Source organism: Neodiprion virginianus, chromosome 3 (genome assembly GCF_021901495.1).
Source record: "Neodiprion virginianus isolate iyNeoVirg1 chromosome 3, iyNeoVirg1.1, whole genome shotgun sequence".
Taxonomy (NCBI): domain Eukaryota; kingdom Metazoa; phylum Arthropoda; class Insecta; order Hymenoptera; family Diprionidae; genus Neodiprion; species Neodiprion virginianus.
The window spans coordinates 18,963,491-18,978,721 of record NC_060879.1 but is presented as its reverse complement, the minus strand read 5'-3'; the positions used below and the strand labels follow the sequence as shown (position 1 = coordinate 18,978,721).

At 37.6% G+C, this 15,231-nt stretch overlaps 1 protein-coding gene across 4 annotated transcripts in view; it reads right to left on the bottom strand.

Moving 5' to 3' along the window:
* Positions 1 to 12,362, bottom strand: part of LOC124300089 (protein expanded-like) — a 140,955-nt gene extending 128,593 nt beyond the window's left edge. For 3 of the 4 annotated variants that reach the window (XM_046753753.1, XM_046753756.1, XM_046753757.1), the window contains exon 1: positions 11,715 to 12,362. Coding sequence is in view for 1 of the 4 variants with exons in the window: in XM_046753757.1 (XP_046609713.1) it covers positions 11,715 to 11,741 (27 nt within the window). In the remaining 3 variants the exon portion in view is untranslated. The remainder of the gene's footprint in view (positions 1 to 11,714) is intronic. The other variant, XM_046753754.1, reaches the window with a different exon arrangement.
* Positions 12,363 to 15,231: the final 2,869 nt, after the last annotated feature.

The window sequence follows — 15,231 nt, the reverse complement described above, 5'->3', positions numbered from 1 at the left end:
AGGTGGTTCAAAACACATGCTACAGTACAACGTTAAGTTACTATTTTTACAACTCATTTGACAGCTTGCACAGGTTGTCATGGAATTATGTTCGAAACGTTTACGCCAGGATCGTAACATTGGACGACGCCATATTCCATTTGCTTGGATTGCTGTTCGTGAGACATCTGGTGCAGACTGATGAACTGAACTAAAATGCGGTCACTCAACAAATCCAAGTTGAACCCCCTACATATCTTACACCGCGATTGAATCTACCAACAAAATTACACGATTTAGCGCATGCGCATTTGCGAGCTCGTCTGTCACGATATAGGGCAACATAGTTGTGTAACAGGGTTACGACTCGATTCTAGATAGCGATAGAAACATACAATATCCGGCGAAACCCTCACGGAAAAAATGGAGAATGATAACGTTGAGGACGCAAACTCAAATAAATCGTTTCTTTGAAAAAGTGGAAGAAAAAAAAAACTTCTACAGAGACACACAGTCAACGATCAACATCTGTAGGCCGAATCTTGCAGATACGAATCTCGGGTTGCGGTGGAAGAACACCCGTATATACCCACTCCACTCTTCGTCCCAACGTAGCACATTGAAGGCGCATGGCATAGGCAGACAGAATTTGTGAACTTTTCGTGCGGCAACGGAAAGACTGCCATGCCGATGTCGCCGCCTACGTAGTGGAAGAATGAAGTGCTGCCGAGAACTCGATGGTCGGGTTGACAAGATAGCGCTACAGAAGGATCGAGGGGGGAGGCTTTGTCTTAGCCGCCCTTCTGGCTGGCATTCCACACTTGAAAGATACCTATTTCAGTCCAAGAATTATAATCACTCCGTCGCCTGAGGCAAACCGAATATTTAGCCGCCGCCCCCCACCCTGCCTTTCTTTCTCTCTCTCTCTCTCTCTCTCTCTAGCGTAGAATTTCTTCACAATAGAGTCAAGAAAGAGGCTAAAAACGGAAACCTGAAAACTTCAGAGGGTAAGATTTAGGCTGATCACCGTCAGAAACTTGACATTACCTCCGAGTTATATGGAGTAGCTTTTGACATTTTTTTTTTATCCGTGCGCAAAGTTTAATCACTTGCATCCGAAGTGTTGCACGTATGATTAGTTTCTTTTCGTGGCAAAAACATACATATCGTTTTCTTAATACCTTCAAGGAGTTGCTGTTCAAGTTTTACGTGATAATACTAAAGATGATCATTTACAGCGCATTTCGGGCATAACCGAACGAATAGGTGGCAAATCTTTGTTTTATTCGTTTAATGGTAATCAAATTTAAAAAAATTTTGAATAGCACGATAAACATGTTCACCAATGAGATACGCGTTTAAAAAAAATTTGTAGCATATATTATAGCATAACTTCGTAAAATCTGCAAATCATTGAACAAGTATCTCTGTATTCATTTTTTTTTTTTTTTATTTCCAAATTGATGTAGCATCCAGAGTTTTGTACATACACCGATACAATTTTTTGCAATGATTACAGAATAGTTAACGGACGGAATCAAGGACAAGCTCCAACAAGAAAACAGCCATAACCTAACGATGCCGCGAGTGTCACGTGCGAAAAAGACAACCCCCCCCCCAAAGAAAAAAACCATGTGAAAGACTTAAGTAAATAACTATCTGGAAGAAACGTGAGGAGATGAAGAACCCTGAGGGCTCGAAGGAGATGAGACCAACTATAAATGCGTACAACGGACTCGCGAGTATCGCGCATTCTATCGCTCAGAGCCTGGAATGCACGTAGAGAGAACACGATGAGGCTACGTGACCTCGATTCAAGATCTGGCCGGTCCAGAACGCGAGAGGCGACCAACCCGGCCAGGACATGATCCTGTCAAAGGAACGTCAACGTCATTGTAGCCACCATAACCGACCAACAAACCCAACTTGGTAAACCGTGATCGGCAACAACGACGGAGGCCGAAGTACACTTAGACTCGCTTCCATGATGCCGAGGTAGATAAGTACACATCCACATAACCATGCCGATCATAACTGGGAGGAAAAAGCATATGCGCGACCGCATAATACCAACTCTGGGTGAAAAAAAGAACGATCATGGATAGAAACGTTCATCCCAGGTGCTTTTTCTGACAACATTTTACACCGTAATCATCTGTAGGTATGCCAGTTGGTGCAGTACAAAGATCCTACATGCGTGGATGTCGGATTTTTATTGCACGGGTCAAATATCTCGGGAAATATATCGAATTTTGTAGAAACTGATATCGATCGAGTCGAGGTCTGGTTTCAATCGCTGTTTTTGATAATTTATGCATGGCGTTTAGACCAAACCTGATCGAAGATCTTCAGGCTACCTGCAAAAATGTAATTATGGATTTGCATACTTCTTACCGCATATATTTACTGCTTTGTAATTCTTAATTATTACTAGCAACTACCTTGATCAGCAGTATTATATTAAGATTTACATTTCCCGAGATGTTTGCCCAATTCACTCGAAAAGGGACAGCCAAGTGTAAGATATACTGTTTTTCGACTTTAATCTTACAGGTATACCTCATTCAGGGAAGACGTCCAATATTAAACAATTAAGATAACACGTTTCATTACATTTTGTAGTTGAAACGAATTTTCCAGGTTAGAATCTTAAATAATTGAGGCAGTGACTCGGAAAGGTTTGGGAAGCATTTGTTATTGGGTCGGAAAGTTGATTCTTCAAAGAACGGTCCGAATTTAATGCTTGTGCTCTTTGAAAATTCAAACGTACACATTTTGTGTACGTTGGCCCGCCTGCATCGCAGACAAAAATATCGCTGCGGGAAAATTTCGCTGACCAATGAGATTGAACTGTTTGGCACATGCGCAGTTGATTTTCAAGTTTAGACTGTTGAGCAAATTTCAAACTCCAATACCTACGAATAGTAAATATATACACAATCACGGATTTCCATTATAATTCCCCGCTTTACCCGACTCTCCCCTTACGATTTCCCAGGGATGTTTTCAGCTTCAAAGACTCACGCATATTACGGCCTAGCTCTTCTACAAGATCACCGCCAGATGCTCATCTTGAGGTATTCCTTGCGTGGAATGCAATATTTTTTCGAGACATATAAGTAGGACCCCTTCCCAATCATTCGTAAATACGTAACACACACGTGCTTGGGTTTTTGTAACATATTTTTTTGTTATTAAAATTGTTACCACACATTTCCACACAAATAATGAACAATAGTTCTCAGCAATCCGCACTCTATATACTAAAAATTTGAGTCAAGTCGGAAGGACAGGCATCAAAATGTTGTAGAACAATCAAATTTAAATCAATAAAAACTTTTGAACTTGAACTCATTCGTAAGTTAGACTGGCGCTTAATAAGAATGAGTTATAATTAATTATTACACCTAACGACAAGCTGGAATCGAAAATTTGTTATGAATTGTATTACTAAACATAACCCCTAAAAAGTCGGAGTTGAGAAAATTCTTCTGATTGTGCCATTCCTCGAACTGTTATTATTATTATTATTTTCTTAAACATTCGGTGACGCTCCGTTTTTGTCGTCGTAACGGATATTTTTACAAGAGTAGGATAGTTTGTATCAGCCATTTAGAATTATTCGGTATATATAAATTATTAAACAAAAATGTGACGAGCATATCATCTCCATAAACTGATGTATAAATTTAACGATTTTAAAAGTCGTAATTTTTGAATAAATTTTCGGTAACTTGGCTTCAAATTTTTCTAGTTCAATAATATGTATTCATACTTTGTTGTATACAAAAATCAGTAAATTGTCAAATATTCGGGTTCGTGCAAGGAATACTTTACTGAGAGTGATTCTTGCTAACCTTGTTTTTTGTGGTAAAATAGTCTCGAACCCAACCGTCTTTTTTTTTTTTTTTCTATCTTGGCAAACATTCCGACCGCTCTTACCTTGCTTCAGTCTGCCGATAAAATAACATTCAGATTCAGAGTGTGTTTCCTTATGAAAGTAATCTAAATCATGGCTTCGTTCCCTCCGCAACATGCTCGCAGAGCTGGAAACACTACGCGTGTAGATAAGCTAAGAAGTTGATGCAAGGCTTAGATGCGTTAACTCGTCCTCCTCGTTTTGCAATGCTTCTTGTAGCTGCATCCTTGATGCAGAACTTGTCGCATACCGCACAAAAAAAACTCAGTGTTTGTGCAGAGGCTTCAGCGTGACGGTTTCGCCGGTACCACACAACAGGTTATGAAGATATCAGCAGAGTGAAGGAGAGAGGGAAGCGGAGGTGACACAAATTTTTTCGTTTGGTTCGAAAACTGGTGACTTCGGGCAGTGTTGCCAATTCAGTGATTCCGTGGCTAAATCTCAAGTTTTTGAACATTGAATTGAAATTCTTTTCCCCGCTTTACGACACGTCTCAACCACGGTGATTTTTTAAGAAAATTGGAGAATTCTAGGGATTTTTAATAACCGATGTTTTTGTTTCACTGTACGACGAGGCCGATGTCCCATTATCCGGAATCAACTTGGGAAGGAGCATCGGATAACCAAAGCGTAACGATTTTCCATCCGATCAGTAGACGAAGTTTTAATAATGTCCGAAAAAGTTAGATTATACTTTTTGTTACCGACCGTCGGTACTTTACATAACCACAAGTATTTTCACTGATGTGTTCTCGCAATCTAACTATTGTGTGGATTGTTCGTCAATTTTTTGGCGAATGCTGGAGATTTCTGAGGTTTTAATATCTAAAGTAGACTGTATAAAAAAAATGGACTATTTTTTTTTCCAAAATTCAAGTCGAAAATATTCTTTCAAATGAAGAGAATAGAAGATTGTCCAAGTTTAAGCTCTTAACATTAATATTCAGAGGTGTATCATCGCGACTTTCTATTTTCCATTTGAACAACATGGGACATTTTTTTTTAGCTTTGGATTTTTATGACTCACGAATACGTTAGAGTGCTGATAAAACCAGAACGTATTGTTGTAAGGAATTGAACGCTCTACAAAATAGGTCTGTTATCATTTTATGATAAATCTACACTTTCAAGAGTTATTAAAATTCCTTTGTTGACCTTTGACTTTTGCAAGTTATTTAAGGCTCTTTGTCGACCTTTGATCTCAAATAACTTTTGAAAGAGTTAGATTTATCATAAAATGATAACAGACCTATTTTGTAGAGCGTTCAATTCGTTGAAGGGAAATAGAAATTCGCGATGTTGTACCTCTAAATATTGCTAGGAAGAGCTCAAACTTGGACAGCATTCTTTTTTCGTCATTTGGAAAAATATTTTCGACTCGAATTTCGAAAAAAAAACCAGTCGATTTTTTTGATATTGTCCAATCTAGAGATTTCTAGAGATTTTTGGATACTGATATAGCGATATGTTTTACTCAACGTTTGGCAACACCGACTGCAAGTATCGCACATCGAAAGGGATGGTACTATATTGTAATCTTAAAAAATGAGATTTGAAGTATATGCAGGATAAATTCTATCTCACGTGGAAGGATCATCGTTAAAATCTAATGCGCACGACTCGTAAAATCTTGTGAAATTATTTGAAATTTCTGAACGGCTACTAAAAAAATACTAAATCTTTTAGAGATGATATGTCTTATGACTTGACTGATCAACAATCTTCTTATCCTTTCTCTCGACCAGGGATAAGTTTTCGCCTGTAAATATATACGAAACTGAAATGATCATTTGAAAGCAAGAGTGAGCTGAATCACAGCCTGCACCTAAAGCGGGCATCCTATTTGAACTAGGTTTCTACACGATATTTCTTCCTAATCTTCCCGAGAATTTGATTGTACTTAAAATTTTATCAGCTTTGTTCTGGCATAGGGTTTTATTGTCTTCGATATTTCCATGCCATTCTGCGCTCCCGCAGAATAAAAGCAATCAAATAATAATGTAAATTTTCACATTTATTTTTCATTTATTTAATTTTTTACTTCATTCGAAGCCATGAGAACTGTCAATCCGCAATTTTTTTATTGGTTATTCGCAAAACTATTTTTTCCTCCCACGGTCTGAGTATTACTCTATTTTTAATAATTAGAAGGCTAAAGAACGGGTTTAAAAATATATATATATATATATATATATATATATATTTCCGAGTATATTTCCGAAACGAGGAAATTAAAAAATTTGAACAAGTTCACGGAGTGCCTTTAATTAAGTACTACTAATTTATGACCAATTATGAAACAGATCCAAGAAGAGAAAAAAAAAGTGGCCGAGTCGGTAGTGAACGCCTCGTATGTAGTTTTAAGTATAGAAATACGTGCAAGATTCTGTAAACAAAGAATCAACGGGGGCTGCAAATATTTGAATAAATAAATCACCAAGAAAACGAGAGAAAGCTTGTTTAGAGGTAACAGGCATGGACACATAAGTATAATACCACCAAGTACAAGTAAATATGCAACGAAAATGGGGATGAATATTCATCTACAATATACATGTATACGGCATTCCATGCCAAATCGAACACCTTCGATCCGCACCATTTTTTATTTGGTTAAAACTTTTAAGGAGGCGATAAGCCACATCTTCAAAATCCCCGTATTACGTAAGCATTTCTCTTTTTCATAGAATCACTTTTGAGTTATAAATATTTAAATCTTCTCCAAGTTCCATTATGTTTGAAATTCTCAAAAACCTCGAAATATTCGTGTTTTATTATAATTATTTTATGATTGACACTATGATGTAGACATTTTTGTTGTTGAACGTGTGTTGAAAATTTCATCTAAAAAAAAACGAACCTCATGACAAAATTATGATACAATTGTTTAGTTTTTCAAGCATTTCAGCAATTTTCATCGATTCAAATTTAATTTAGCTTATACCTCTCCAAAGTTTTGATGCAATTAAAAAAAAAATTAGCATCACGTGATACATAATTTTATTAACATGCTTTCAATGCGGTGGAAAATCTTTCAGGGCATTGTCAATTTGTTCAAAACTTTCAAAATTGATTTTTGTCAATCTAAAACACTCAGAGTGCTCAAAGGATAAAAAAAATCATTCCTCGAACAAGTTTGTATGTATGTGTCTCAAAAGCGGCTCAATAAAAATCATTTTTTTTTTTTTTTCATAAATTGGGGATTTTGAACATACCACTACCATTTGGATAAAAAAAAATTCAACAAAATCAAAGATAGTGACGGTCATAACCGATCGATTTGACATGGAATGCCCGTGTGTAGTTATACGTAAAAAAAACATCCGTTATACCCACACACTTGTAAATTCCTCTAGAATGTTCTACACTTCTTGCGTTCGGCCGTGGGTATAATAAATAAAAATAAAATATAACGTATATCCAAACGTCTTGGCATGTACATAGTTTTGGCCGATCGATGACCCGCATAAGATTTCGTCAAACTGTCAATCACTTCACACGAACAGGTCCCCAATAACTAAATGCATACATAAGTCACAGATATGGAGATCGTGCAGGTCCAACTATTCCGAACCGGCACAACGTACGGATTCCGCTAAATGCACGTTGACTCCTGTGTCTCTTTCTGTACGCGAATACCGCCAAATCCCCCTAGGGGAGGGGGGCAATAGAATGAATAAACGATGACATATCGCAAGAACACCGAACAGCTATGTTCCGCAAAGCGATGAAAATGAACGAAAAAAGAGTCAGCGATCACCGTACGCACGATAAATTGATTGGATCGCAACTTTTTGCCGTAAAAAATTAGGGACTAAGTACAACGAACGGTTGATTTTAAGGGTTTTTGCAGTTTCAAAATATCGATCTGTTTCCTGCAGACTGTTAATTGTTATCACTATAATACGCGCGTCGCAATTTTTCCAACTTCCTCGTAGAGTGTGGAAAAGTTACGAAATTACAATGCTTTGATATTTCAAGATGTTGCATATTCGAAAGGGAAATTCATCGCGTGAGAAGAACGCGCAATTTTACAACGGTTACTCATTCTACCCTTAGACTCGTGAGAAACTTGCAAATCACACCTCAAAAATAAATATTCAGTAAAAAAAAAGAAAAAAAAAAAGAACATACACTCACCAAAAATTTTCCAATGTCCCAGAACGTAAAATTTTCCTACTATCGCGTTTTCCTTGGACATGCATACGGAACATAGAGTCCGAAGCAAGGAACTTGACTTTACAAATGAATGAGATAAAATTTTTTTGCAAATTTTTTGAGGAACGAAACCATCTGATCTTTTATAGTAAATTTTTTTGATATCGGACGAAATCTCTCGATATAGGTTCGACAAATAGAGTAAGAAGCATGTGTATTTCAAAAAACATCTGAAAATAATTACTTACCATGTTGTTTCCCCACAGAATATTCGAGATTTTTTTGTCAAATTACAAAAGTGGGTACAAAATTTGTTCCTTGAAAAAAATTAGAAGTAAGCAGTGACCAAAAAAAAAAATTCTGAAAAAAAACACGAGTACATTTTGTAGCCAACTGCACCGCGACGTAAAAGAAAAAACATCTGCCTATCCTGGATACATAGAACCAAACGTTGGACAAATTATTATGAAATGCCGGATATGTTGTACGGATACGCAATGACTTATTATACAATATCCAACACACTTGGAGACGCTCCGCAACTGTGCGAAAAAGGTTTGTAAAGTATCGTAACCATACAAATGCTTACCGCATACCTCTTCACTCGAGGACCAAATAAAAGCCTAACTCCGTCCATTAATATTCAACTCAGACTTGACTCCGAAGCGAAGACCGCGAAACCGTTCTGCGCCTACAATCAGGCATTTCTGTACTGTTATACCTGGGATATCACCATATTACGTTTAATCACAGGGACTAAGTTACGCGGATTATACATGTATGAAGTTTGCACCCCAAATTCAGAACCAACTGTACCGAGAGAAATTTTTAGTTCCGTTTACCGCTCAGTCCTAAACTATTTTCATTTTTTACCACAATCTAAAAATATAGTAGCAAAACTTTGCAGGATCACAAAACGGCAAACAATCAACGAGCTGGACTCGGTGAATCAAAAGTTGGTAAGCGTAAAAAAAAAAAAATATCCAACAATATTAATGAATCCGAGCAATTTCCAATATAGCAAAGCAAAATTAGCTGTTTGAGAAAAGGTTTTATAACGTTACCGTTCAAACTGAATCAACTCTGGTATTTTTTATCCGATTTTAATAGTTTCGGGCTAAATTTTTCAATCATAGCGATGTCCAAAAATCACCTAAAATCAAAAAACAAAATACTTATCTCCAAACTGGATGAAAATAAATGTGCACAAACTGTATATTCCGACAGATCTTTTTCAACTATTACATTTACCCGTACAACATGTTACAATGCAATATTTCTCCAAAAAATTTCGGACAATTCGTGATGTCTTCCAGTGAAATGAGTCCGAAAACGCTATAATCGAATCAATAACAGGAAAACTCGTTAGTTCGCACCTTCAGGAATGTCTTGAATTTAGTAAACTACGATAAACATAACACTTATTTTGAAAAGCCGACTCCTTGAGACTCGTTCTAAAATTCCGCAATAATGACTTTTTCCCGGATGTTCCGTTACATTAACGTTGCTAACTTCAGTCTCATTGTTCGAATTCGCTTATATTCATTTCTATTGCATAAGAGGGTTGTTGTTTCATTCGTCATCATTATCAGTAGCGCAAGTAACATTACTGAACATTTTTTAAGCGGTTCTCTTCTCCCTGAACTTTCAGACTCTTAATTGCTAATACGTAACAAACAACAAAAAAAGAAACCAACAGAATTAAGCAGCTGGTCTAATTTTCGCTTCAAACAATTACTGTCACGAAACTGCATGGTCGTATATCTTTGCGAGAGACAAAGAAGGACGAAACACGCAAGCAGGTCGGCTATGCGAGTAAATATACGTACAAAGAATTCTCAGAACACGATCTAGGACAGTGAGCATTTAGTAAAAGAATCCGTTTAGGAATTCCGTGGAATATGTAAATAAATAGAATGATTATGCAATTTTACTCCTCAGTATTGGAAATGTTTCTGAACTCGATTTATATACCAGTAAAAATAACACATGAAATTGAACCACGCAAGGTTAACGCGTGCAGAAATATTTAACGGGATAAAATCGCCTTTGAGGCCTTCCCAATAAAAACATGTATTCCGAACGAAAAGTTGACAAATTTTTCGTAAGGATCCTAAATTTTCAAATACATATAACCGTACCACAGAATCATGTTTGATCTAATGTCACGCATAACAAGGTCTAAGCAAGATGAGGCAAAAGTTATCAGGACAATCACGCGTATGATGAAATGGTTTTCGTTTAGTTCCGCAGTTGTGAAGAAGGAGGAGGAGGGCAAGGAGAGAAGTTACATCGACCTTTCACGCCTCGTCACAGTTCACGTTACGCGAAGGTGAATAAATGATTTTAATTAAATGTAACGAGATCTGAAAGCGTGCATGCTTCTTGCTCGACGATTATTATCACGAACACCATTCATGATTCAGTGTCGTACGCTGCAAGTACCTATTGTACTGATTCCGAATGACAATGTCGAGGCTCGACGTGAAAAGACAGAGGATTGTGCATATTTATTGTTAAGGCGATACTACACTGGGGTATTACGCTTGAACGGAACACGGTGGAATAGAATTTATTTTTACCATCCAACAATTTGTATAAGACAGATTGTTAAAGTCAGACATTTAAAGCTCGCTGCAGCTTGTCGAACGACGGGTGGAGAGCTTCGGTACAGAAGCTTCCTACCATTACCGACTCGATCAACATTTTCATCCTGTAAACGAGTCGGTAAGTGTAGGACACTGTTATTACCTCCGTGCAATTTCGCCTACTTCAAAATAAATACTCATAACTCGCAGTCTCCGTCGATCTTTGTTCTTTATCTTTATCTTTAGACATTGAAGGTGAATGAACAGTTGTAGGAAAAAGAGATAAAGTCATCAGAAGAATCTTCAGGAACGTTATTTGCACGGATGACAGTGAACAAAAACGAAACGACATCCCTACGATATGAGGGAAATGAATCTGAACACATGAATAGCGCAAGCCAAGATACCATCAATTGGAGAAATGGATTTATCAATATGATTCTTATGTTTTTAAGTTTATTTTATTCATCTTCAGAGCTCGCTTGGATGAAATTTTACAAATAGTTACCTCCAAAGTGGTTAAAATTGAATTATCAGCACGGTATAACAGATATGTATTCGAAAACAATAATATTTTCTGGTTATGACCATAATACAATGTGAAAGTTATGAAAAAAGTCTTCAGAGTCAAAAAATATTAGAAAGGGATTTGAAAAAAAAAAAAAAACACCATAATTCAATTGTTTTGAAACCCTTTCGTGCCCACTTTCAGGTATTGGCGAAAAATAAAACTGCCGGTGATTTTTCATACTGTTCCTTTTCTCTTCCCAACTTTTGATTCAGACAATCTAGTCGAATGATCGTTGAGCGAGCCGCCGTCAACGCGACTCCGATACGAGTCGGTGGAATCTGATAATCCAACTAAACGGCGTAATGCTGACGCGGTGCGTTGAGCTGCCGGGATTCTCTCGGAAAGGAGAAAGACTCTGGAGCGCACGCGGCCTATGCTGCAATCGCCGCGTGGAGGGAGAAGAATAACAAGTATTTTCGATTTGGAAATTAACACGTGAGCGACCGGCGAACCAATATCCGACTGACTGACTGACTGACTGACTAATTGACAAACTCACCTCTCCGCCGGGGGCCGAGACGTTCATCCAGCCAGAGGCGGCATTCCAAATGCCATCCGTTTTGAGTAATCCAACTGTGCACAACAATAATCGTGCATACGCGTACCGGTCGGTACGCGCGCGACAGATGATCGCGGCGGTAAACTCAACACTCGTGCGTTTCTTACGTACACACAGCACACCGCGGGAAACGAGAAGGAAAGAGAGCGAGAGAGAAAGAGAGAAAGAGAAAAATAAAGAGAGAGAGAGAGAGAGAGAAAGAGAGAGAGAGGGGGATAGAGAAAGAGAGAGATAGGAAGATAGAAAAAGAGAGAGAAACTCGTAACCGACGTCTATCTCGAATATCTATCTATCTATCTATCTATTTATCTTATCGACTGTGCTCGTAGAATCGCGGGCACTCACTCGACTTCCGATGCACTGTTATTACGGGCAGAACACGCTTCCGCGACTATAATTTGCCGCCGAAATAATTGTTCACATTCTGGGATACGCATTCACCATTCTCACTGCACCACCTCGAGCACCAGTTTATCACCAACCCCGTTTAGCGGCTCGCTGACGAATGCCAAGTGCAAAGACGCCGCAAGCGTGCACAGAGATCGCTGCTCTGAACTGACTTGCGACAAAAACCGACCAGCGGTACCGGCAGTCGGCGGGTGACTGTTGGCATTCGGCACACGCCGATTCCTCCAGGTTCGGGCTCGCCAGTCGCCGCGAGGTGCGCGCCTAACTAACCTAACCTCGGCGGTCAAGCGCCCCCTTCGTCAGCGCCGCCGCGCGACCGATCCGCCAACTAATTTCATTCTCCCATGCATACCTGTTAGGCATTCTCTTCGCATCGAGAGGAACCACGGTATCGTGCTACACGATATTGGGAGAAAAAAAAAAATAACAAGCGGTGGAAACTAGGAGTAAGCGAACAAGTCAAAATCACTGATCGAATATTTTGAATTCTACGTGCGATTCGAATTTTTCGAATTATTTAGGTCAATTTGAATCATTCGATTTTCATTTCGTACTGGGTACCTTAACTAATGATGGAAGAATAGCGATTGACCTACTCATGCTAGCTATTGTCGAGTATAGTGTGAAATGGCACTAACAATAAGCCGTACCTAAGGGCACTAAATTGTCAAACTACCGAATAATTTGAACTATTATTCTAGTTGTTCGAACATTCGGATTCGATTGTCATCTCTTTGACCACTATTCGGACACTCCTGTGGTAAAAACAGTGTTTTTCATTGATTTTTTTTTTTTTTTTCTTTTCACGAGGCAATAATTCGATCAGGTACTGGGTACTAGGTACTATTCGATTAGGTAAGTAACAGTTTATCTGTTAATTTAGTCGGACTCTGCGTCCCAGAAATTGAAATGAACGAAAATAAATCCGTGTCACAAAATGTTGAATTAATTGTTATTCATTATTCGAGTCTAACAAGAGATGAGTCGAATGTTTTCAGCGTGATACTTGAAACTTGAAATTACCCACAAACTTGTACGAAGGGTGAGACAAGGCTAATTGACAAACTGTACAATCAAGTACACACGTTAAATACCATCAAGAATATGGTTTGTATTAATTGGTGTAGTAGCTAATAAATCCCATACTTTTAAATAAAAATTTATTTCCTACACGACTTCACCTTCGGTGATGTTATAGGGTGCAACTAAACCGCATATACATATCGAATCCTTTTGTTATTAAACTTCCGTTTCTTCGTGAAAATAATGATCTCCTCATTCCTCAGCTTAATGTTTAATCGTTTTCTTATATCACGATTATACGAGGTGATGAAAAATAAACACAGTGAACAATAACAATGATGCAAGAATTTTGTTTGGATACGCACCTGCATGATGGAGAATTCCGACAACAGTTTCGTGTTTTACGAAACTTTGTCATGACAGAAGCAACCAAGTTTTTCTTGTGGTATCAGCACAATTTTTGCTGGCCGGAATATTTTTCCGAATTACCGTAATTACATCAGTGTTTTTGATTAAAAAAATCCAGATTCTCTCTGATTTATCGTAACTGCTGTAGATGCGTCATGAAATTTGATCGAAAATAGAATACACTATTGATTGTAAAAAGATTTCTGAAAGAATAATTTGAAAATCCGGAAACAGAGGCATTTGACCCCTCTTAACCAGAGATACCAATTCGTAGCAAAATCACAGCAACTCGTTATGAATGTTCTCATACAAACAACATTGTAAACAGGCGTCTATTCCAAACTTATCTACAAACAGTACTAAAATGGCGCGGATATTGACTCGTTAAAAACGCAAGTCTTTTTTGATTGCAATTGCTTGGAAGCCACTTATAATTGGTTTGAAATTATTTTCAAACCGTCAAGTTTGTAATCATTTTGAAACCACTTGAAATCGCTTAAAATCTCTTAGACGTCGTTAGAAACTCCTTGAAGTTAGGTTGAAACAAGTTCGAAACAAATTCGAATTATGATTAAACTGCTTGAAAAGTTAAGAATCGCTTTCACTACTTTCAAAATCGGTCTTCACTTGATACGTTACTCTAATCGAATGACCCGTCGGGCAAAATATTTTTACAGAAATTGTTCGCAATTTTCAAGCAAGACTTGAGAGGGATACGCCTTCGTCTGCTTCAATTACAATCGTAGTAAAGTAATTGTATGCGAATGTGCGAAAAACCATTTGTTATCAATTCACTGCATTCAATAAAATCGTTGTACATTATTGCTATTCTCTTTGCAGTGGAGACAGCTACTACCAAGTTTACCGTTTCTTGTAGCTTTATTAACATTGAAAATGTTATTACCAATATTGAATTCTATTAGTATGTAAACACGAACTGTAATCAACGACCATTTTGCACATTAGATGTTGATAATATTGCAATTTAAAATACGAAACAAGCGTATCCAGCGAACTCATCGTAGTTGAATAAATATCATACGATTTTCACAGGCAACGTGTAGAAAATACTCATACATGACTTTGTTCAAAGTTACATCTTTATCACGAGATAATCAAAAATATTTCTATGCATATTGTGATACAATGAAAAAATTTGTACGATCGATTGCGACATTGATTGTAGCACAATTAAAAACGAGTTCTTTACGCACAGTGATCTCGAACAAGCGCAGTATAATATACTTATACTTGCATGTACAAAATACATACATATATGTGTATTACATACATACCTGTGTCATTACGCAGTATTATTTATCGTTATCACATTCATTAATCAAACCTTCAACCTGACCATCGATATTGTATGATTAATTATTTATTCCCTCTTCGTATTCCCATACCTTCCAATCCACGTACAGTATTACACAATAGCATACAATAGGTGCAACTCGGTCAGAGACTAAAAAGTAAAAAAGCACCTCTGATACGGAACTGCGAGAACACTTTACGGTTGTAGTAATTAATCTTTCATCTAGTTTGGTTTTTTATTACTAAAATGAGGCAAAATTAGGGTAAGAAGAATTTGATGTAAGTTTCGTGCACTATATATCAG